The sequence below is a fragment of the Apis cerana genome, linkage group LG6 (assembly GCF_029169275.1).
Source record: "Apis cerana isolate GH-2021 linkage group LG6, AcerK_1.0, whole genome shotgun sequence".
NCBI classification, from domain to species: Eukaryota; Metazoa; Arthropoda; class Insecta; order Hymenoptera; family Apidae; genus Apis; species Apis cerana.
Genome location: NC_083857.1, coordinates 10,377,541 through 10,403,997, shown reverse-complemented (window position 1 = coordinate 10,403,997; position 26,457 = coordinate 10,377,541). Strand labels below are relative to the sequence as shown.

Below are 26,457 nucleotides of genomic sequence, written 5' to 3'. Positions count from 1 at the left end.
GAAAATGGCTGAGGTAGAGTTGGCGATGGTAGAGTTCCCAGAAGAAGCGTGAAAGAGGAGGATGAACAAGGCAGGTCGGTGGAAAATGTATCGCGCGGTGGAAAAGAAAATGTTGACGTGCAAACGTTCCGATCCATCTTGTAAAAGCGGATTGAACGTTCCTTTATGATCCGGTTTTCGCGGGGATCGTACATGGAAATGTGCGAGTTTTTAACGCTACGAGTCGAGAAACTGGCGGGGAGAGAAACGTCGCTTGTACCGATCGATAACATAATCTCCATTGTCGTCCTGGGATCCGTTACTTTTGTTTGACTTGGACACGGTCTTGCTCGATGAAAAGTTTCTAAAGGTTTTTAAAAGGAAGTTGGCGGAAAACGCTCAACGCTAACGTCGAGTTGATTAAATTTCTTTGTCATTGTGGAACTCTCTAAAAAAAAAAAAAAGAAAAAAAAAGAAGAAGGAGAGTAAACAGTCGAAGGAGCAGGCAAATGGACGGAGAATTTTATCTCTCGACGCTTTGGGTCTTGGCAAGACTCGAAGAGCGGCGCGCTCGCAATCGAATTTTCAGTCAAACTTTTTTCTCGATCAAACAATAGCTTTGTCCCTGTTACGCGGAATTTCCATCTCTACCGATTCTACTTTATTCTTCTTCGTACACGAATTTTGTTCTTGGGAGAAAAGAGGACGAAGGATGAAGGATGAAGAGGAGAGAGAAATTCAATTTTGAAAAAAATTACCTGGGAGAATATTAATTTGCCTGAGAAAATTATTCGATAATTGCTAATGGTGCTGTGAAAAATTGAATCGAATTTTAATTTTAAACTTAGAAAAGATTCCCAAGAATTCCGACCAACATCTCTTTCCTTTTTCAACGATATTTACAGCAACGATCGAGATAAATTCAGATGAATTCAAAGATATTATAAAAATTATAAACACGATTATCATACGGAGGGAAGACGTGTGATCGGCAAAATAAAGGTAAATTTTACCCAATTTTTTCCTATTCCAATCTCTACAGGCAACCATCCTATTTTTCGCTGCCTGTCAATGTAATGCATCGAACTGTTATCGAATTTATTATATCCCACGCTCTCGACGACATCTTTTACACCTTCCCCCGGGACGTGACAGTTTTTCGATCGCCGTTCGTACACGTTTTCGCGTGTATGATTGATGAGAGGCATCGACGCGTTACGCGTTATAACATGTGCACGCGTCAATTGAACGGAGTCGCATTATTTTCATCGATCGAATCGTTCAATTTAAAATTCTCGAGCTCGATCGTGGGCCACGATCGATTCGAGACCAACGATTCGCACAAATTCGATAAGACTCGATCGATTTATTTAGAATTTGCCTCAATCCTAGGCAAGGATATATAAATAATTCACGATATAATAAATATTGAAGCTAGATATTCGAAATTAAAGGATTTGAAACGACGACCGATCGATCTCGATCGAGCGAGGGGATGCGAAAAATGAGGGACGAGCGTTTGGAAACGTAAAAGAACTCGAGTGCGATTAACTCGTGTTAACGTTACGCCAGAATGGGTATAGTGTAGGTTAAATCGAATTTGGCAGAAGCAAAGATTGTTTGGGTACACAATTTGTGTCGATGGTGGCGATACTCGAATCGGTGGCGCCAGAATCGATAGGGTATTCTCTGGCACAATAATAGGAAAGTCGGTCGAACCATTTGCGAGAAACACGCGTTCGTCTATGAATTGGTTCTCCGGGAAATTTTTCATTTTTTCTCTCCTTTCTTCGTTTCCTCTTTCTCTCTCTCTTTCTCTTTTTGACGCGTTTAAAGTAAAGCAAGATTTTCAACGAGCTTTAAAGATATTATATACGATATACTTGGACAAGCCGCGTTTTATGCATGTACCTCTTCTGCTTTCTCGCCTTGAATATGCATCAGGGCTTTTTGCGCTCCTTTCTTAGCCCCGGCTTTTATTAATGCGTTGAAAGTTGTTGCATGATTTTTATGCTGCATGCAAATGTGAACACTGTGGGTCAACAAATTATCTCTCTTTTCTTTTCTTTTCGTATAATAGCAATCGAGATTGAATGTGCAGCAATGAAACGTGATGAAATCGATATTAACTCATGGTGGAAATTCGATTAATTCGATTCTGGAATCGATCATTCTTTTGCAAATTAATTTTAAAATAATAGAATCTCACCTAAAGGATACGTATCTCGATTTTAAAACGACGCGAGAAGCGACGATATTTATCAAATTTTGTCATCTGATCACGGATTCACAAGCAATCGTGGGACAATAACAATAAATCCTCATCTTCGATTCCACGATTTGACCGAGGCGCGAAAAGTGTCGTCAACGGGATTCGATTTTTTCATCGCGTTCGATTCGAAAAATACACGTCAAAGATGCGTCACTGCGCGACTATATGTTCTACTGTGGACCCCAGAAACGACGTGGCCCGACGTGGGCAACGTAAAATTAATTGTTCCAGCCGTCGTTGACTGACGCGGAGGCAGAGGCACTTGGCGAGGAAACCGAGGACAACCGTGCGAATTGGTCTGTTCCATTTCGTCGAATTGGATGGACAGGGGATCCGAAACTTCGTTACTTAGTCAAATTGTCGGGAATCAAGTTTTCCACGCGCGTGCACTTACGGAATCGGCGCATGGAAACGCGTTCAGGGTAACCGTGGAACGAGGTTAGGTGAACGAAAGGCGAAGGTTGCCTCGCAGAGAGAATTTCATTTCTTATCGATATCGACGAGTAATTTTTAATCCGGACAAATATATTGCATTTATTCATCATGCCATCTGTTGTATATATTGTGTTGAGATGCGAGGTGCACGTACTGTTAACGAGCTTTTTCTTTTTATATTCGTTTCGTGCAATCTATTTGTCAGAATGATTTGCGTAAGAGAATTAAATTGATATACCTCTACTTCGTTGAAAGGAAAGGGAAAAATGCGTTTACTTTTAATCAACGAGAATTTAAAAGATTAACAGTTGGATAAATAAGTAATAGGACGAATAAAAAGTAATAGAATGTTTGTTCTTTTACTTTTAAACTATTTCTTATTGAAAACCCGAGTTATTTGATATATAAGAAAAAAATATATATATAAGAAGAGATTAAAAATTTTGTTACCAAAATCCATTCATTGTTGATTGTTGATCGTCGAGAAACAAGAGCTTAAATTTTCCAATGGTATTTACAGTGTGAAAATTATGAATGGGCAACCCAGTGACCTACATTTTTTCCTGGAAATGTGCACTGCGTTTTTCTAGGAATCGCATCTATTTTTCCTGGAATTTGAGATGGGTCAGTAATGAGAGGTCTGATTAAGGATGGAAATAATGAACGATTAAAAATTATCTTTTTTTTTTTACACGACCACATATCTATGTAATAATGGGAAATATGCATTTGAATATTCCGTATTCATGAGTCATTTTACTACTGAAATCCAGATTAAGATAGTTGAAATCGGATGACACGAGGTTTAACTTCGTAGTTCTGTACATTTGTTAGATCTACATGATGCGTGTACTATCTATCCTATATATCTTTGCATGTAAAGGGACAAGCGATTGCCCCTATGCTACACCAGATTGTAAACCTCTGTGTAAAGATCGATTACAGAGAGATCTGTATTCCATAGCTTATCTTCTTTCCTATCCCCACTCTGGAAGCCGAATAGAAGTAAAATTTAGAATAAAATTTTTTGAGATAAAAAAGAACTTTGAAACGAAGATGTATTCGTGTAATTTTATTTAAATTTTACAACTCTCGTTATAAAATTCATTTGAAATTTCGAACGAACGAAAAAACAAAAAAAAAAAAAAAGAAGAAAGTTTCTTTCGCAAGAAAACAAAAAAATTTCAATTATTACTTCACCCTACTTTTGAGAGATATTAATTTTCTTTCAATCTCTCGCAAAAGATTCATACTTAGATCCAAGTTAAAGTTGCAAAATCCAAAATCACTGTTTTATTAACGTTATTAAATCTTCCTCTTCCAGCGTGCCGCGTAAACTCTTAAATCATCCTCTGCTACCTTAAGAAGTCTTGTAACGTTGTACTACGTTAATGGATGGCCCGGAACATGGATACGGTGCTATCTTGGCCGAATTAATTTAGCGCCATTAATTTTGAACGTTATTAAATATTTCCTACATCGTGTAACCGTGCGGCGAAAAAATCAGAAAATATTTTGGAAAGATACGTACGTTATAATTCGAGTAAAAGGAAGTGCAATTCTGTAACTTAAGATAAATATCCTGGTACTTTTATACCTCCCTCGTTTATTTTTCATATATTATATACGATACGAGCAAAAGTTTTATCTTTTGTATTACCGTTTTTATAGTAGTAAGTAGAATTTATCTTGTATTACATGAAAATAAATCTTTGGATATTTCTTTTATTTATTATTTTATTATTACTCCTTTTAATGTTCTGGTGTATAAATTTTTTTGAAAATGCTCGAGATAAAATGTTAAAAGAGCAAAGAGAATGTGAATCAATTCCTTTTTCTTTTTTTTTTCAATACTAGAAAGAAATTAGTTTATTGGAAAGTTTATTGGAAAATTGAAAAAAAATTTGCAGAAATTATTTCTCTTCTATATACAAGAGATAAAATTTCTAAGAGCTCGATATAATAAAAGAATATAATATCTGCATTATATAATTAGTATTTTTTTTCTTTTTATGTAAATACTGTCTCAGTGCTTCTCAAACATAACAGTATCGAGGAAATTTTTTACAAATTCTGGATTTTCTTGTAACTTTAAATCTCCCTTATTAGAAAATCCTTTCAGAAGAAATTTCTCGGGAATAAAATTTGCCTGAATAACATAATTTGACTAACGTAAAAGCGTCTATCTTTAAATGTTTTCTGCAAAAACATTAATAGGACGATTTAAAAGTTTTCAACATTTCCCCATCTCGAAAAGTAATCAATTTTTAAACGAAACAACTTAAAAATTTAAAAAACAAAAACTTTCTTAACCTTTAAATAATTATTAAAAACTAATCCATTATTAAGACAAGGATAAATATATCTAATTTATAAATTTTATAATAATAATCCATTCAATAGAATGATGCAACTTTCATTAACATTTTATAAACAAATTTCACGTTTTCTCGCATTCGAATTCCATTTTCGATGGCAGAATACGCAAATATTGATATAATAGCGCGCAGATTGCAAATTTTAATATACACAGTGTACACAATCGAGAACGAACTTGTATGGATTGGAACAGAACGTATGCAAATGTTCGAATCTGGCCTGACTCTGATCCGAAGATGCAGTTCGAACAGCTGCAGTTTGTTGATTCTCGTTCTCGGCGAAAAAAAGGATGCAACGATGGAGGAAACAACAGGGATTACAATTGCCAGAGGAACGAAGCATTGTGTTCTTTGTTGTTCATTAGAGTCGAACCGTGGCGAAGATTCGTTCGTGAAGTTAAAGAGAACGATTCAACAAAGAGTCCTTTTCCCCTTGGTGTCTGGACCAATGCTTTATCGTCCCACTTATCGTTTTCAATGTGCAAGAAGTGCATAGCGGATCTTTTGATCGTAGAAGAGAACTATTAAAATCGCGTTACTCCCGAGACATTTTCCATTTTCTTTTCTTTTTTTACGTACGTGCGAATTAATATTGAGAATATTATTGAAGTTTGAGGAAATTTATTTATTTAGAATGTTTTGTCAAAGTTGATCGATTCGTTAAAAAAGAATTATTTATAACGTGCCATATATTTAAGGAAACGTGTTCTCTATTTTTTTTCGAAAGTGTATATCTGTATATTTATGTTGTTTGAAGTTTCATCTTCATCATTTATTGAAACAGCTTGTGAGATGAAAATATGACTATATGTATATAAAATATGATGGTGTGTGTGATTTATTTGGAAATCCTTTATTTCCAGAAATAAATTTCTATTTAAAAATGCAAAAGAATCAATTTTAAATCATTTCAAGGTCGTTTCAAAGTCAAATAAATGTCATATTACGCTTCCCTCGATACTTTAGAAAATTTATTTCAAATATTTTTCGTGTCATTCGTGTTTTTCGAGATATTTACACTTCCAGATAAACCACATATATTATATATTAAAATTTTAATTTCGAAAATATACAGAATATTAGTACATATACATATATATATATATTTTATTGTTCTTATATAACAATTTGAAAACAATTTTTTATTGGATATTTCATTATTATTCCGAATAAGAATAATCTGAAGCTCCTTTAAATCGAATATCCAAGAGGCTAGTTACTCGAAGGCGAGTAGGTGAAAAAGCAGGCAGACGTGAACAAAATGAGGTCGAGATGATAGAATTACGATGAAAGGGATCCCTGTCCATACGTCAAGTCGGATAATACATATTTATCCAACCTATGGTTTTTTCCCCTTCCCTTCCATCCCATTCGAGAATGTCCATTGCAAGAAAGTCTTCCTCCTGTCTGTCATATTACGTAACCAACCACAATTCATTCATCAACGACGAATTACACGCGTAAATTATAAACGTCTGTCTATTAATCTTCCCGTTAAATACATCGCATAACCGTTGAAATTTCATAAATTTCGCCAATTTTCAATTTTGTAATCAATGGCCGCCGTCATTAAACGTTCGAGTATCATTTTCTACACGCGTGCAACAATTCCAACATTCATTTCAACAACATTTATCGAAATAAAATTCATCGAAATGGCAGAATCTCGAAGGAAGAAACGCAATAAACGGATCCTGTATTAAATATCGATTTCATTATTCGATTCATATCACAGATTGGACGATCGGTTTCAACTTATCCATCTTGAAATTCCCTTAGAATCATTATAATTCTCATCTCGATCCGTGAGCCGGTTATCCTGTTAGTTTTCGAGGAGCAGCTGCGCGAAGAAATTACGCGAGAGCGGAAGGAAGACAGTTTCGAGCGCAAAATGGGAAGTGGAGCGTCGCTTGGGGCGTTTCTTCTCTCTCTCTCTCTCTCTCTCTCTCTCTGTGGATAAATGCAATTGAAATTGCAGTGTACGAAAAATAACGAGATCTGTCGGGGGCAGATTCTGCGAATGCAATAACGCGACGATTCCTCGATTCGTCGATTTCCTCTTTTATACGTCACGAAGAAGATACAGTGTAAGGTATCGTTGAACTTGTATCGTCACGAAATGATGCAAATGTTGGAATTGAATTTTGAGAACAGAGGCGGATTGGGAAATGGAGAGGAGGGTGGGATTGGGCGGAGGCGGAAGAAACGAGTCGAAGGAACGAGACGTTGGAGGGATGCAGTTTTAAGTGTATGAAAATATTGAATATTGAATAAGGGAGTGATGCATTCTGTTTTCGTTCGATTTATTTGCTCCTTTGTTTTCGTGGGATGTGAAAAATTGAAAATCGATGAGAATGTTCTTTTATTCGTGAATTTTTGAGTGTTAGAAGGTAGACAGTTACTGATTTACGATAGAAACGTCGATATATTATTCAAATAAACGATTATTCGAATACGAGAGTATACGTGTATGAAATATATATTTAAATTAATGTATAATGTAATAATGTTTGTTACAGTTGAACGAATAATTGACGTTTTATTGTAAATTCAATCGATAGAAAATTTAATTATATTATAATATTAATGTAACTTAACAAAATGTAAAAATAAACAGAGTTGTTTCTTTTTTTAAGATATTAATTTACAAACAACGAATTTTTCTTCAAATATTTTATGTGATTTATATCATTATAATTCTCAACTTTCCAATGTATGTATTTCTTCTCGTTTAACGATTGCGATTATATTTAAAAGAATTCTTGAATTTAATTTGAAATTAAAAATTTATCTTTCATTTAATTTATTGATTATTAAGAAATATAAGTGTATCGAACGTTTTAATTTGAATTCCTAATGAATTGACAAGATGTTCTTTTCTTTGTCTCGAAACAGCTGCAAAATTTGTATCTTTATTCAGTAAAGATATTGGGTCAGTTTTTTGCCCTCATACTTTTTGTTCAAAGATATGAACCGAATACTCTAGTTTCGTGATACTATTTCTAATTCTATTATTTCTTTTTCCTCCTAAAATTCCATTTGAGACTTTTTATAGACACGTGACTGGTGGAATACGGTATAACGATAAAAAAATTTGATCTTGAAATTCAAAGTCAAGGACAATTTTACGGTAATTCTTTTTTTCAACAGATCTTCGCGATTTAAAGCATGCCTGTGGCAATCGGGATACAACATTTCTTTCTACCGTACATTGTTTCTAACACATAAAAGATGAATTCTTAAGCGCAGAAATAGCTTCAGTTCTTACAACTTCTTTTTGCGAGAGTAAGAATGCGATCAAAAGAATATTGGATAATTCTTTGAAGTATTGTACTTTTAAAAAGAGTTCAGAGATAATCTATTGTCTCAGCTTAAAAATGTAAGAACGTAACTCGAAACAATTTCAACTAAGTTAATCAGTAAATAAAATAAAATAAAACTAGATTTATCTTAACTTTTATTTATTCCTCATATTATATTTTTATTATTATTTATATTATTTCTTTTGATTCGTGACATTTATTTTAATCTGCAAAAAAGAAAATTATTTTATTTTCTTATAAAAACCTGATTTATTAATAAATATTATTTCTGCATTTATTTAAAGCGAGATCGAATTAAAATATATTCGATAAAAATATCTGTTCTTCAATTTTTCGAAATATACGAAATATACAAAACTCCCATTTTACATAATACAAATCACTCATTTTTAATTACAGAGAAATTTTTTGAAAATCGTACATCACATATAACTTTTTATTTTTCGCTCAAAATTTAATCTTTGATCTCATCCTTCTTTTCAACGCTATATTTTCTTTCAACGAGAACAAATTCAAGACATAAAACGTGATAAGAAAAAAAATATAATAACACGCATAAATATGCAAACAATCGTAAGATTACAACGAGCGCGCGGAAATATCTGGAAAGTTGTTTATAGCCGATGATGGATACACGCGTGAAAAACAGAACGATAAAGCTCGTTCAAAGTTTCAGAGAAAAGAAAGAAGCGAAAAATTGAAACAACGCTTTTCAACGTTCTTTCGTCGAAAGTTTACGTGTAACTTTCTCTCGGCGGATAAACGTTTCGTTATTCTAGGGGAAAAATGCGTTAATAAAGTTGGAAACATAGAAATTGCTGTTCCAAGTCTCCGTGGAACAATATTTCGTACCTTTTCGCAACGTCATTATTGCTTTCAGTCGATGACGTTTCACGTTTTCGTTTACTTAATTTCGTGTAACTAAACCTAACTTAAAACTAACTTAACCTAACCTAATGCGTGTGTTTGAGCGCGTGTTGGAAATACGCCTTGACTCGATAAAACCTTGCGTCTCTTCGTGTCGCAATCTGTCGTGCAGAGAGGATTATGAATGTCGGAGCGTAAAAAGTCGTCCATTCGAGAAATTGTGTTATTTCCGGAGAATTAACTTATTAAAGGAGGAGTTTAGTGAAATGGAATGAATAAAAAAGAAATAGGGAGAATGGTAAATAAGAGAGGATAATAGAAAGGCAGGAAATAAAGTTGACCGTGAATATCTTTGTACATCTTAAACGAGTTTAAAAGAGAAAAGTTGCGATATCAAATTAAAAAATGATTTATTTTCTGAACGATGAAATTTTGTCAGTATGATAGAATATCATTTTGAGGTGGTTAGATTTTAGATCTTTAAATGTAATTTTGTAATAATTCTAATTTTATGAAATATTCTACGATAAAGACTTGTATAAGACTCTCAAAAAGAAAAAAATGAGATTTTGAGGGTTGAAATTCTCTTTCAAAAAAATTATTCTTAACCTTCGTAATAAAATTAGAAATTTTGAATTAGATGAAATTTTCTTAAAAATAAAATAATGCATGAAAGCTTTTGCGAAAAAAATGTAATGTATATATTGTATACATAGTGAAATAGTGATGTCAAGTAGTACAAATATAACTGAATGAAATGTAACGACAGAAAAATGATACACGGGAAATATCGAAACAATATCGAAACCGCAGATTCGTCGAGTTAAAGCCATCGAATGTTGTTCACAACGAGGATGATATGATGAACGATAACATTCGAGGTTGGATACACACTATTAAAACGGTATCGTGAAAGTTGTTACGGTATAATAAAAGAGGAGCAATTTGAAATTTTACTAGTATTTTCGCAACAGTAAGCTTATTAGCTTTTACTATCTATTTGATTGATAGAGAGATTTTTTTTTTCTGAATTTTTGTTCAGAATTTAAAGATTTTAAATTTTCAATATCATATCTTTTTATTACTCTATAATAACATATTGACTTGTGCATTGAAACTTTTAATACATACATTTTTATACTAATAATATAATTTTATCCATTTAAAATCTTTTTAATTCTTTTTTCTACAAAAAAATTAAACCTACAAATTAAATCACAATTCTATAATACACAATCCAAATACCATTCTGCATTTACACAACTCCATTTTTAAAAATGAAACTACTGATAAGTTTCTAAAATGACTCTTGTCAATTTTTATTTTTCCTTCCATTATCCTTTCTTCTCAATTTCAAGAAACTACTCATTTTACCTCGTCGTATATGTCGTATTTTATCAACAACCACACTACAAAATAAAACACAACAACGAGAAAGTAACAAAATTCCAAACCACCCTTCAAAATTTGCCAAGAATAATTTCTGCTTCTGATATCTCCTCAATTTTCCCCGTCGTACCCACTTCCTCTGTCCTCTTTCTTAAACAAACAGTGACTCAGGGATTCAGGCCTCTTTTTAATCGAGCAAGCATATTCGCCCCATCGCATTTGAATATCGGTTGTTTCCTTCGCGCTCTCGCCAGCCTGTAACACCGAATCGATCACGACGTTTCCACAGAACTCGCCGCGGGGCCGCAATAGTTGCCCTGGTATCCGGTTCGAAACGCATCCACCAGCCAGCCGATTATTTCGAGACGTGGAAGCACCGTAAAAGCCTCGGGGTGGAGAGAGAGAGATAGATAGAGAGAGAGAGAGAAACCGCGTATCGATCGTAGCCGTGTATCGCGTGTATTTTCTATTTACACCTCGGCGAGATACGGATGCGGCGCAAAATCAGGGCCGCAATGTTTATGGAAATTTATGTCTTCTACGCTGCGACTGTGTTTTCGTATCGAGATCGAAAGTTGGCGGGCTGAGCCTCTGGGTAAATTATTCATCGCGACTTCCGCGAATTCTGTTTAAATGAATTAAACGAGATTCCCGGCCTTATTAATTATTATATATCCTCTTTCGTAGCGACGAATTTAATTGTGATTAAAAATGGATCCGGGAGGATTAACGTTGAATGTGAATGGTCCTGTGAAAATGGCACGTAAATATTAGCGTTGATCATTTAAATTTGAGTGTGTTTGTATAAAGAATATAGATATTAGAATAGATATTTAGGGTATAAAAGAATTGTAATACGATGAAAATGAAGATGGAATTGATATACTGTATCAGATGCTAGTTAGTTTTTTTCAATAAAATTTTTTATTATTATTCCGATTATTTTTAATAATTAATCATCACGCTAGCATGTTACCGTACAGCGTGCGCATTAAATATGTAACGATATTAACACGCTGACTTTTATTATATTTATTTATCTCGTTCATTTATTTATCACGCACTTTCAAATAGCCTTCGAATAATTGCTCGTCTATTATTGCCGTAATAAAAGAATTAAAGTGGAAGGAAAATCAAATACTAAGTTCGTATTCCCTAGAAAATGGCGGAGGATTTTCATTGAGTTCCGGCGAGAATCCCCAGATAGAACGATAAAGAAGCAAACCAATTCTGCTAGTCCGTGATTAGCAGCTGGTTAAACCCTTCGCCAACCGACATCTTTCCTTTATGCGTATCAAATGGATTGTAAAATTCAATTTAACGGGCGGCCCGAATAATAGAAATTTCTCCGATCCGCGATCCGACTTTCATCTTATCTTGTTAATGGTTGAATCCTATACCGTGGTCATTCTATTTATTCGCTCCGCGAATTTATTAATTGAACGCGAGTTTGGTTTTTCTCCGTTTCAGTCGGCAGACTTGTACCGCATCGGGTCAACCGGAAAACAAACGGCCGTTGATTTTTGCTGCGTCAGTCCCAGTCGTTTTCTATCCCGTTCCCTGTTTTTCTCGGGGAGGACGATGGATCGTCGTGCTTCGAGATTCTGTAGAGTAATCATTGTGTTTTCTTTCTTCCCTCCGAGTAGAGGGAAAATAATAAAAACTATAAGAATTTTATTCCATTTACGTGTTTCTTCATCCTTTCCAAATCGGGATTCTCTTTCATTTAAAAAGAAAAATTAAACGTTTCGATATTGCAATGATGGATATTGTAAAGATGAGAATGAAATTCTTTGAATGAAGTTTTCCATAGAAATAATTTTAGTTAAAAATAATCGGTTTGGAAAGTATTGTATTATTGCATATTAAATATATGCTTTAAAAATTACTTTTATTATTTTATAAATTTTTTTTCAATTTTGTAAAATTTTTTCCTAATTTGGTACTTTTGTCATTTCGTATTCATTGTAAAAATTTTCGCATATTAAAAAAAAAAGAGAATGTAATTGTTTTATAAATTTTCGAATCAATGAAGGAAATAGTAGAATAAAATTCTATGCACAAATTAAAATGAATGCAATCGTAAAATGTTTTACAACTGTTACAATAACAGAAGTTTATTATGATCTAATATATTATACTTAATTAATTCTTTATTATTAAGTTTCATTTAGCGTTAAAAATTAATCGAAAGAAATTATGTAATTTTAATTACATAAGAGACTGCTTTAATTGAATAAATTGTTTGCATTAATAGTTGAGATAAGTAAGACGCTTCACTCGAAGTTGAATACTTGGAACAGCTGTCTGTTAATCCTTGAATATCCACGCATTAATATCTTCCGAAGTGATAATCTATCGTCCATTTAGATAATCAACTGTTCGTCACAACTGTAGGTTATACCGATATACCTCAATGGAGCAATGCCATTGTTATCTCTAGATTTGTTGGGAATTCATGGCTGATTGTACTATTATCCACGTTCCCCTAATCAATTCAATACAGAATAATTGATTCATACTCGAGCATTAATCATCGATTTATTAAAATCTCAATAATTTTCAAAATACATGACAAAATATTATTATACTCCTTACTTCTAATAAATCTGACAAATGTTACGTTCTCACAAATAAGAAATAAGATAAAGATGAAGAAGATGAAAATATATGGTTTCAACACAAGAACAACTTTAACAATTTTTTCCCCAAATTTACTTCAGAATTTATTACCATTATTTATATCATTCCTTATATCACCGTTGCCCACACTGGTGAGAGTCACTCGCGTATTTTTGTCTCCTCTTTCGAGTCATTCGACACACCCTTGGCACGTAATCGTGTTCACTAACACATACTTATCATTTATGCTGTATTATCTTAACGTCCAATATCGAGATGATGAGTATAGACTGGAGCTTAGTTCAGACTAACCAATCCATTAGTATACAACGTGTTTAATATGTAATATCCATGATCGAAAGTGATTTTGTATACTTAATTGATCAATATGCTTATATATTGTTAACACATAAGTATCGATTATTGATCAGTGTTTCAGGAATATATCAACATCCTATTAACCTATATAGCATTTCGGCCTGTACGCAACAATTGTTTCAAAATATCCACTACTGAGCAATCCTCTTCGATATTTTATTCACTGAATTTGTTTCGATACACTCGAAAAACAGTTTCGAAAATGAAAAAATATATTTTCTCTCTATTAAAATTTCGACAAATAATTTCATCCCTTCCTGATTGCATTTGCATCAGGCAGCCATTACCGATTAACCGGTCGAATGGAGCGAACCCTGGCGGCCATGGTACTTAAATAGGCGATGTAAAAGCTACTCGGTTTAATTTGCCGCGCTTTCAAGATTAGGCTGCTTAATCCTCTTAATTCCCGTTTACGAGGAGGCCGTGCAGCTTTTCCAGAAGGGAAAACGTGGTGAACGACAGCTTTGAAAAATTGAACTCTCCATCCGAAACTCTGCATCCGGTATCGTTATCTTCCGTTTTTTCTTTTTTTTTTTTTCCATGCGTTCGTATTTCGCGAAAGCTCATCCAGTTATTCGTCAATTTTTAACATTCTTTCGTTCTCGAAAGAATCGCGCAATAAACGTCGCAACTCATATGTCACTTTTGTCCCGCGTTTTTTCGTTTCATAGCATCGAGACAGAATAATGAAATACAAAACAATTTATGGCACGATGTGAATGTAATTATCGAGAATATAAATAGAAAAATATAAATGGAAGTAAAAAATGGTACAAATGTGTCGCACGTTTTGATTATGCGTGTTATCTTTTTTTCGTTGGGATGCAATTTTTAAAAATCGTGGTTATAGGATTTTTTAATTGTGATATTTTTCCCTTTTGAATTTTTAATTTCATTGCTGATGTGCTTGTCGGAAAGATTGAACATTTAAAACATCTTCCATCAAGTACGTGAAAATATTCATTTTCATGGAGGAGGATATTTATCTCATTATCTTGATGTTTGTTTTGCTCCACGATTTCTGTTAAAAGAAAAGGAATTGATATTTCCTTCAAATATTTAAAATTCTTTATCAAAAATTCACAGTTTTTTCGATTAGATTGTTATATCCAATTTCAAATAAAACTTAATCCGAACCATATTTTTACTATCCAGTATTTTTTGAATCTCGAGAAGAATTCTTTTTTACTGCGTGTGTAGCGGTATTAAACAACGTTTTAATTATACAAAAAATCTGTCTCGTTATTAAGATTTTATTATCCAAGATTTTTTTCTTTTTATCATCAAAAAACAACGCTTCTTCCAATATGAGAAAGAATTTTAAAAATATCAAATTTTTCCAAATTTTATTAAACGAATTAACGAATCAAAACATGGAATGCAAAAAGAAATATATACAAAGATACAAAAATTAAAAAATTATCGATTCAAATCCTTTTCTATCATCGATTTTATTCCATTCGAATGTACAAAGCAAGCAATGAAATTTTCGTGTTGGTTTAATATTTTAAAACGACATTGGACGACTATGAAGAATTCGGCCGAGAGAAACTGTCGGTTCCGATGAAAAATATCTTTCAACAACGAGATTCGGTTTCGGACCTGGAGTCAAAATCACCGTGAATGTTTTTTCTTTCTTTTCTTTTTTTTTTCTTTTTCTAGAAGACCGAAGAGGATTTTCTTTTTCTAGAAGAGCGATTGAATTAACGCGCCGCAAATAATCCGGCGAATTAAACGGCAAAGTTGAAAAGAATACGTTTTATGGGTTGATGAAATTAAAAGTAGGAGCGGGGGAGTGCAAAAATAATATCTTGCCAGTCGTGCCACTTCCTATGTTAATTGCTCTCGACCCTTTTCGGTCGAAGCGACCTACTCCACCGTTCCTCTTTGAAAAAAAGAAAAAAAAAAAGAAAAATGCTCGATGATCTTTCTCTCGGCTCGAAGAATTTCCACGCTCGAAGAGGATAAATATGTTATACGATCGATACCTCTCGACTCTCTCATGATTCCGTTCCTGAGCGAGTTACCGACTATCTTGAGGAATTTAGTTTTCCATCGTGTCGTTTAATTTATTTATAGTATCCCAACGAAGTTTCGTGTTGGCCGCCATTTTGCATCTTAATTATAGATCAATAGTAGCTAAGAAGTATTACGTTGTAAGTATTATTACGATGTTGAATTATTTAATAATTTTTAGTACGTTATCTGATAATTATAATCATACTTTTAATAGTCGTATAAATTTTTCCCAATAATTCTATGGCGATTATCTATATGAGCAATTCGTACATCAATTTTATCGAAAAATTAGAGAAATATCAAATATATGATGGAATGTTCAATAGACTCTTCAAACGTATACTTTTAAAACTTTGTCATTGAAGAAGCGAGATTCAATGTATTTTTTTGATTAAAATATTATTATAAAATATTATCGTTAATATTATTTTTCTTATAAATTTCTATCCTCGATTAATTTATATTTCTATAACTTAAAACTTGTATGAGATCATTATTATAAAATTTCATTTTTATTAATAGAATAATTTTATATTATAATTTCATAGTCAATTTTAATTTTATCTAAATTGAGAGAAGATAACAAGTTGTGGTAGCGGGATCGTATGTGTTTCGTGAATTTATTTATCAAAGATACATCGTAAAAAAATCAGTTTCAAGCGAACAAAATGTTCGAAAATAAAGATTCGAACGATGTGGCTGTTTCAGTTTGACCGATTGTGTGGCTATGTGGCAAGGTATTTTTAAGAGTGATCACTATGTAGCGAAATTCGTATAACGATAACACGAAGCAAAAAGTATATCAAAAGTTTCAACATTGAAATGGATCGACAGAAAGAGAAACTATTGTAGGAAATTTAAATGCACGATTGAATTTGCTCTTTTTGAATTATTTCTTTCTCTGAAAGAACACGCGTATTACCATTATTTATTTTTTATACCTTCAAAATTATCTTTAATAGATTTTCACTTCTAAAATCAATATTGTTCATTTGTTAAATTGTTGTTTGAAGAAATTAACGTTAAACTCACTTATACTTTAAATTGTTAATTTTTAACTCAACTAAATATTTTTTATGCCACGTTATATGATATACTTATATGTCACAAAATTTTTATTTCATATCGATTAATTTTCAAAATATCCAGAAAAATGGATATTCTTCGTCCCTCTGTTTTCCTCTTGCTATTTTTATCATGCTTTAAAAATGGATTTGAAAAAATTTCAAAGAAAGATATACGTTTCCCCTCTCCCTTTTCCAATTAAAATATTCTTATCGCGCGTAGAAAAATTCTCATTAAAATTTCTTTCTCATTTCGCGAGTCAAACCAGCAACATGTTCATCATTGTTGTTGCCAGATGTTTACTTCGCAAGATTAAAAACTACAGCGTTATTTACCCTACTCGAAATGAAAGTGCAACGTGTTCTTTGGCTGTTGTTTGCGTTCAAACACTGGCGAAGCTTCGGTTATCACGGAGGAGGAAACGCATTTCGTGTCGAGATACAAATACCGAGAAAGTTAATAAAGCAATGTTCTTGGTAATAATGAAGGTAAAAGAGTTGAATTTCGTTTCCCGGAAATTTAAAGTTCGCGAACCGATATCATCTGATAGCGGTCAGATATTATCGATTCCAATTTTCCTGTGCACGAACCTTACGACCTTAACAATTAATTAACAGATAATGAAACATATTGATATTTGTCCTGAATGCAAAAGGGGAAAAATTACTGATAAATAGATTTTCCGATTAATTCTGTTCGCCAATTTGTTAATTACACGCCGTTGTTTTACGTGAACAACGTTACACAAAAGGATAATTTTCTCTTCTTTGTAAGAGATTTTGATTATCACGAGTGATGTAAATGATTATTACCAGTTCAATATTATTTAATATTATATAATTTTACGATGATATTTCAATCTCGATCTCCTTCATCCGTGAAATATCATTAATAATCTGCTTGTTATATATCTTATTAATTTTTGAGAAATTTTACTATCAATATTCTATAATAATTATTATTACTTTTTTATTACATTACATAGATACATTAGATATATTTAAGACTTTAACTCTAACATTTCTTACATTATAATCTTAATTAGAAATTCCTCAATTTTCTCTTCGAAAAAATCTTTACATAATCCTACAAAAAGAATATATTTGCTGTCCAATCACTAGAACGAAGTGTAACAGGATAAATAACGTAATTCAAATATTATAATACGACTTTCAACTTCACCATGATGATGTAACCGATCTTTCGAAGTTGAACACTCGTTGAAAGTACTTGATGAATGTGTTCTATATGTCGACATCTATCTATGTAGGCCTGCGTAGTTCCATATTGAGATATAACAATCTTCAAAATAGCATTTGAGAGAAGGACTTTCAATGAAGATTGACAGTGATGAAGTAACCAGTTCCGACCGGAGAAACCTGGAATTTACCAGTGAAGAGATTGTGCATCCACGTTTGGAATTTATAGTTTGAGCGTTGTGGTGCGTTTACGTAAAGAGGATTTGGTATTGAAATGCATATGCGACCGGACTTGTAGTTTTTGCCTCCGTGTAACACTGTCGAACAAATGTGTATATACGATTCAATATAATAATGTTGTAGAGAAAATAGAAGCTGGAAATCTTTTTTTTTTTTGCTAATATTATAATTTCGTGTTATAATTTGTTGAATCGTTGAATTGCAGTTGAATTTTGACCGTGTTTTTCCGCTTTACTTTTTTTTTTTTAAGAGAAAAGGAAATATTATAACACATTTAATGCGGATCGTGTAAATGCGGGTATCACGAGTTTTTCCTTCAAAAAATATAAAAGAGATATCGGATTCTCTTTTTTGCAAACATGTTCACGTACGAATTTTGCCATTTAGTACGCACAGTTGTTTCCTTTGAATTTTGTCTCATTCTTCACCGTTTTATAATATTTTACGCTGTTTCTCAAGAAAAAATCGATATTCGAAGATCTTTAATGAATGCATTGAATCTGTTAATTAAAATTCGATCGACAATTTAATTTAAATTATACTTCTTCTCTAACTTTTATTTTCACTTACTACTTTGTTACTCCCAAACTTTAATTCTCAACTTAACTTTTTATTAATTGCATATATATATAAAACACTTTTATTCTTATTTGCAACATTTAAAACATCGTAACATAGGAAACAAATATACAGAATTATTTCTCTTCTTTGCCAAATAATTAATAATATTCAACTATTTTATCAAAATGAAATCACTGAATCTAAATCTCTCTCCTTCGTGATCACATCTCGATATCGTTCCCTCTCGTGCAACCTGGAACACGCGAACTGAACGAAAAACGTGGACAGATCAATTGGTTAATGGGCCACGTTTCCACGAAATCGCAATACAATTATGACGTCGATTGCGAATGGTGGCGCAGTTACTTGAACTTGTACTCCGCCTCAATTCAAACCGCACGACACCTGTATATATACAAACACGTGTTATCCGTTCACAACGCGGGATCCACTCGAGGAGAAGCATCGATGGCGAAACGAGAGGCGAGGATCGACGTCTCCCTCGAAACATCGAGAATTTCGCGATACGATACTTTCACGCTTCATACATTGGTTAAAGTTGGTAAGCACGACACTCAACAGGTTATGCCTATGGTGTATCGACAATCAATTTTTCGTTTCGTTCGATGATCGAGTTCTTTCGACCTCGTCGACGTCGAAATAAATTTCGCCTCGATGGAAGCGAGACGTTTGTAGATTACACACCGACGAAAGACGAAATTGGAATACACGGATGTGTTGCTCCTTCTCGTAGATTTCGCGGATAAAAACGTGGATTCACTCCACATATCAGAAGGTTAAGGATCGTGTGTAGATTGGATCCGATAAAGAGTACTTGTGTACGCAAGATTAGATTCGACTTCAAATTTCGGTTTAATTTCTTTGGATCGAATATTTGGAACGCTTTGATTGGATAAATGAACGATTAGAAAAAATATATATATCATGATGAAAGAAATATTCGTTATTTAAATTAAATATATTTATAGGATGTAAAAAATTTTATTATTTATATTTTAAAATGAGACATGATAAATATGATGTTGGTACGAACGTATAATGTGGCCATTAATAATCTTCGTTTCCTTTTAAGTGAATCTCACTCGCTGACTTGCAATTAATGTTAAACTTATTAAGTTATTACTTAGAAGAAGGAAACGAATTTATGAATATCTGTTTGAAATGGGGATGTCGCGCAAATTATAAATTCCGAGAGTTTCCAACTTGGAAGGTTCCAATTATTTTCGAACTTCCACAGTTATTTATTCTCTCGATAAAATTTCCCTCCTGCAATTTAATATACATACATTATATCCTTATTTAAACTTTCTCTTTAAAAAAAACTTTTGTTAATCTAAAAAAGTATTATTTACCAAGTTTATTCTCCCGATCCTCTGCTTTCAATATGTAAATACAATTACAATTATTCTCCTCTATTTCGTCATGAATATAATTATCATTAAATCATTAAACTCTTTCATTTCGTATTAATTTCCCACGTCCAAAATTCACACTTGAAAAAAACTTGATTGTTAAAAAAATTACAAACAACGATTTCAACTTTTGTTTGTTCCCGATGAACAAACCAATTAAATCAAATGCCAAATTAATTCCCCGAAAAAAAAAATCCGGCGACTTCGCCAGCTGGAAATTATTCAAAGCCGCAATTGAAAATAACTGGATGCAATTAAACAAGGGATCTCTTGCCGCCCTTCCACCCTTTCGAATCACCGGACGCGCCATTAAAGCGACAATCGTATTCACGTAGGGGGGAGTGCGATTGCCAGCCACCTTCTTTCGCATCCTCCTAAAATTTGCATAACAACTCGAAAATCCGAATATTTCGCCCCTTTCGTTAAACGAGCGAAAAAGATCATAATTGTACACAGGATTTTTATCTCGTTTCCAACCACTTGCCAACTCGCGTAAAATTGATCTCGAATTACGTAAGCGACCCGCTAATTATTTCCACCACCGATGGAACCGTTGGGATCAATGAAATCCCCGCCATTAAGATCTTCCGACGATTTAAATTCGATAACTTTCAAATGAAATATCTGCGACGTGATCTAGACGATCAAGAAGAACGAAAGAGAAGGAGGAGGAAGAGAAAGAGGAGGTACGAATATGAATTTTTGGCGGGTAGAAAACTTGTCGGACACTCGATATGGAAATCATCCCCCGCGAGATAAATTCGAGGTATCAAATTCGAATTAAGTGGTTGTACCCTTGTAGAAGGGTATACAGCAATGTGCGCGATTTTAGCAAACGGGACGCTGTTTGATTTGAAATTCATATTACGCGTTACCTCGTATTAGTCATGCTCTTTCCCTCTTTTCTCTTTCTCTTTTCCTTTCTCTCTTACTAGTTGATGGTCAAAGAGAGTTGGAGTCGTTGAAACGATGCTCGTTTTACGAATGTGAATTGATATTCGAGATTTTCTAGAAAGAACGTGTGGATCGATTGCTCTGAATTGATACGTTGAAAATTAATGGGAGTTTTATGATGAAGGAGAAAGAAAATATGATATCTCGTCTCGGTTGGAGGGTCGGTTCTCGCAGTGAATTCTGACCTCCGATTCGAAGATGGAATCATGTTCTCGTTTAATGTTTTGATGACGATTTTTCGATAAATCGATGATGTATGGAAGAGAGGAGGGGAAAGTGATGATTAAATCGCTAGAATAAATATTTATATATTTTTAGGAAATATTTAAAAATATATGGAAATATAATGGAATACGCTTTGAAGAAAGACGAATTGTTTGTCCCGAGAAATTATATCGGAATCTGTTGTCGAAGCGAAGTTTGTTTTGCCTGGAATAAAGTTCAAAAAGGAAGGGAAGTTAAGGAAGTTAAGGAAGATACGATAATTGAAAAATTAACTTATTAAAAGGCCATCTGAGACAATATAATTAATATAAGAAGAAACTTAAGTTTGTTCCATAACGACAAGAGATTTAATGAACCAATAACCAATGCTTCGTGATTTATACGAGATTTCATTTCCTTCTTTGCATCGGTTTTATTAATTGTTTTTAAGAAATAGAACAATTAAATAATGGGAAATGATCGTTTTATTATTTCGAATGTCATTTGACAGTTATTAATTATTATTCGATAGTTGAAAAGAAATCTTATCAACATTATCATTATTCAATTCAAATTCAATATCCATATTTCTCGCTATTTTACAGTTTCCATCGCACATCAACATCTCTTCGTAATTTTTACAAAATTGCAATATGATACAAGCATAACAATAAGAAAATACATTTTCAAAATAAACTTTATAACATAATTCACAATTAAAAACAATTAAAAATTAATTTAAAAAACAAAATTAAAAATATCTAATAAAAAAACAACAGAATTTATTTTTTCATTTTATTACTTCTCCATTGAAATCATAGCGAAAAAAGAAAGAAAAACTAGAAAAGCTAATATTTTCCCAAAATTTCCATATTTCCCGTGTACAACGAAATCAGCCGAATTTTACCGAGAAAGTAAAAACCGTGCACCCCGAGCAAATCGATCCCACTATTCCCTTTGGATTGAAGAAAACCACTCTCCTCGGTATTTTAATTAAAACTATCCCCGAATTAATTCGCCAGGCACAAACCGCAGGAAGCAAAGAAACTCGCGAAATTCATCGAATTAAGTCGTCGATTATCCGCGTAAGACGATAAAACCGCGGAACGATTCTAACTTTTTCGAGAAATTGGCGCGAAAAATATTTCCTGCGCGAACTCGTTGGAGGAGCATAATTTTGGTTAAATCCGGCAAGGATTTGGAAGAACGGAGGAGGAAACTTGAACGACGATTTTTTCGGCTGATGGAAAAAACAGGAGGGCATCCCTGTTCGCGTTTATTGCACATTTCCAACCCAATTCGCCCGCGAGGAAGAATTCTAATTTGTATCAGCAATAGCGGACAACGTATATTTCTTTCGAAACGATCTTGTCGCGTTTAATAAGATTATTAATTTCGCGTTTATAATTATTTATATTATTTATAATTATTCATATTATTAATCGCGTTTTATAATTTAAAACTGGGGACGACCGATGAATCGATCTTCTCCGCTAGTTTCCTACGGTTAGGTTAATCTGGCGCGTACGAAACATTGGACGATTACGGTGAATTTTTCATTTTTAGAGAAACAAGGAGGATTGCGTTGATAGTGCAAAAAGGTCGAGTTTTTTGGGGAGGAGGGGGGTAAGGGAAAAGTAAGAGAAATTTTTTGAATTTTGACGAATAATTTTTGAGTGAAGAATGGTTATAATTCTATTATAATAATTTTTTATTCTTAATGGAAAACAGGGTTGCGTTGGCGGTGCAAAAAGATTCAGTTCTTTTTTGCAGGAGAGATAGAAAATTTCTTTGGAGAAGAGACACGTTTTTGGAAGTAAGAAAAATAGTGGAAATTTTTTGGATTTTGATAAATGAGATAAAAGAAAAAAAATATATATATTAATTTTATCAATTTTTTATGTTACATTGTAAATTTTATTTTTAAGAATTTCTTTTATATTATTGTATCTTATATAAAAGGATAACGAATAAAATAGATAATAATGTTTAAAAAGTTATGAGTAAATAATTTTGTTTTTCCAAAATTATTTCTATTTTCTGTTAATGGATAATGATTTTTGAGAGATGTTTTAAATGCTCTATTAACATGACGCTAATAATACATTCTTGATTCCATTTATTTAATTCGTCAGTATCGTAAACGTCATTTGCAATGAATGGAACTTATGAATTTCTGTGAAATACATTGATATGCATAATTTAAGTGAATATCCATCATTTCGAATATTTATTATCTTTATAAGAAGATGAATTCACGGAAAGAATTGAATATACTAAAACTATTAACTTTTTAAACGATTTTATTTCCAAGTAATTTGTTTTCAATTCCATAGCTCGAATAGAAACATTTAAAATATATCAAGATAATGTTAAAAAGTGATATAAATCAATAATAATAGTGACATCTGCTGTTCAATTGTGTCGAAGTGGATTTAATCGATGACAAAGCTTTGGAATAATATACTCTCTTTGAGTAGTAAAAAAAAAAAAAAACCAAATTACCAAAAAACCAAAAAATAAATAGTATTTAAAAAATAATAAAAATACTTTGATAAATATTATGTAAAAAAGAACAAAAAGAACAACAATTAAGTAAAATTATGAATAAAAAAAACTAAAAACTGTTTGCAAGTATGATTGCGAAATTATTTTTTTAAATTTTAACTTTAAATAACTCATATTTTCTTATATACATTTTTCATTAACAAAAATATTATATAATTACATTAATTAAAATTTTCATTCGTGCAAACTCCAAGAAAGAAATATTTAATCAAAAAGTGAGAAGAATTAAAAAAGAAAAAAAACTAAAATAAAAGAAAAAAGTATCCTATAAATAACTCATGCTTAAAAAATGTGTTTTAATTTTCGTTTTTGAAAAGAGAAACTAATTCACAAACTTTTCAAACACCTATATCTATATTTATCACTAGTCCTTTCGTTTAAATCGACGAATTGTATCATTCACGTGAATCACATATACTTTTCGAATCGTGTGCAATAATTGCGCGCGGAATCGAGAGACGAAGAAGTGTAGGTGGCCGAGAAAATTGAATTCCCGAGTTTTATGAAAAATTTATCGAAAGACGACAAACTAGGCGAGTATGAAGTCGCATAAATTTCCATCTTTCTTTCCTCGTCCCTACTCAAACCTATACCAAACTTGGTCTTTACGTTCCGCCAAGTCTTTCCAAACTTTTGTCAAGCTTGCCGAAAATACCTCGTCGAACTCTCTCTATTCGAAGAATTTTCGTCGCGAGACATATGTACGAATATTTATTTGTTTATCTGAACGTACGTGTGGAAATAACATTTCGTAATCTGTTATTACAAATATCGGATTGACCATCAGTTGAAAGAAAGATAAGATAGATTTATAAACACGACGATTCGATGGATTCGTCAATTCAATACTCCAAATCTACTTCGATAATCTAGTTCAGGTAAACTAACTTGGATAAATTAACTTCCAAAGAAGAAAAAGAAAACACAGGTAAAAAAAACATGAAAAAGATAGACTGATGTAATAATAAATATACCGATGGATTTGTGAGCACGAGCACAGCCGCCCTCAGGTGCTTCAGGTTGAGGGTCTGCGTGTCTTCCGCGTCCTCGGTTTCCTCCCTCATCAGCAACGATGTGACTTCGAACGACGATTGCCTAGACTTGCCACCATCGTCTCTTCCCAATCTGGCGATCCTCGAACGATCATTGTCCCCCCTGCCAGTCTGCTCGTCGCAGCCAGCCTTCGAGAGATCCCGCGAAAAAGGGCATGCCATGTTGTCCTCGTTGCGAATCCCTTTGCTCGAAGGGATCGAGGATATGAACAACTCGGACTCTCTACAACTCTGTCACACGGTGGATAAGGATCGTTCGATTGGATGGCATCAAGTTAACAAACGGACACAACGCTCGCGTTACGCGGCACTCTCATGTTTATCAGCGATCAGCTGTGCAGTTCACACCGACTCTGCCCTCCCTTCCTCTTCTTTCTTCCTCCACCACAATTGGCCAATCGTTCAAACCTTCAACGTTCCCCTCGCGGATTCTTCCTCTCTGTCCTGTCTGGTCCTCGTGTCGGCCAATCCACTCGCATCATTGCCCTTAGAGCTCGTGCCCGGTCAGACACCTGCCGCGGCCACCGTCCACCCTCGTGCACCCTCGGCCAGCGATTGACCACGCTATCATTTCACCGATTCTACAAACGGAATCCACCTATCATCCCCCACGTTATTTGTCCCACGTTAACCGCGATGGAATCTTGCACTTGGAACAATACCAACCGATGATGCTCAAGTGATCAGTAACCTGGGTGCACGCGGTTACAAAACAGCAACCCCTTTGACTCAGCTTATCGCTCCCTTTTCCTCAGTCGCGGCACGCACTCGCCTTCCTCTCTCTCTCTCTCTCTATCTATCCTTCGACCCTTCGTTCGATACTATTGGACGAACAACAAGAATCTTCACGATGGGGGTAAGTTTTCTTCTATTCCCACTCTTACTTTCTCTTCTTTACACCCGGTTCGAAAACAAGGATTGGATGCCGGGTGATCGGTTGAATCGGTCGAACTCCTGTCGTATCGGGGTAGGAGGAATGATTGGCGCGTGTTTCACCCGCGGCCAGCGTGTGTGTAATCACGGTGCACGATCGGTGGCTCACGATTAAGAAAGCACGCTACGTACACGGTGGCGTGTCGGAGCGCGTAGCGCCATACTAGTCGCGGATTGACCGAGGCGCAACGAGCAGCGCCGAGTTGGCTGTGGTTCGGGGGTGAGCGGCGCACCGGGTGGGGGGTGAACCGTTGGCGGGGTGAGCCGCCGAGGCGCCACGATGGACGGTGGTGGAAACGCCTGCGCGAGTTTTCAACCCCTCTCGACCCACGAAGGTTGGACGGGGACAGAGAGTCAAGGGACGGAGGGAAAGGGAGGGAGAGGGAGGCTTTTTCCCTTTACTGGCAGCTCTTTCAACCGCAAACGAAAACCTGCTCCCTCTGCCCTACTTGCCTGCCAGCCTGCCTGCCTGCCTGTCTGCCAGCCAGCTCGCCTGTCACCGCTATCTCCCCCCTTTACCCCCTTGTTTCGCTCAGGATTTACGGAAATCTTTCCGTCTCCACTACTTTCGTGGTGGCCTGGTTCC

At 34.1% G+C, this 26,457-nt stretch overlaps 1 protein-coding gene across 1 annotated transcript in view; it reads right to left on the bottom strand.

The window, feature by feature from the left end:
* Positions 1–26,114, bottom strand: part of LOC107993816 (head-specific guanylate cyclase) — a 49,812-nt gene extending 23,698 nt beyond the window's left edge. The window contains exon 1 of the mRNA XM_017050439.2: positions 24,861–26,114. Within this exon, the coding sequence (XP_016905928.1) occupies positions 24,861–25,100 (240 nt within the window). The 5' untranslated portion in view covers positions 25,101–26,114. The remainder of the gene's footprint in view (positions 1–24,860) is intronic.
* Positions 26,115–26,457: the final 343 nt, after the last annotated feature.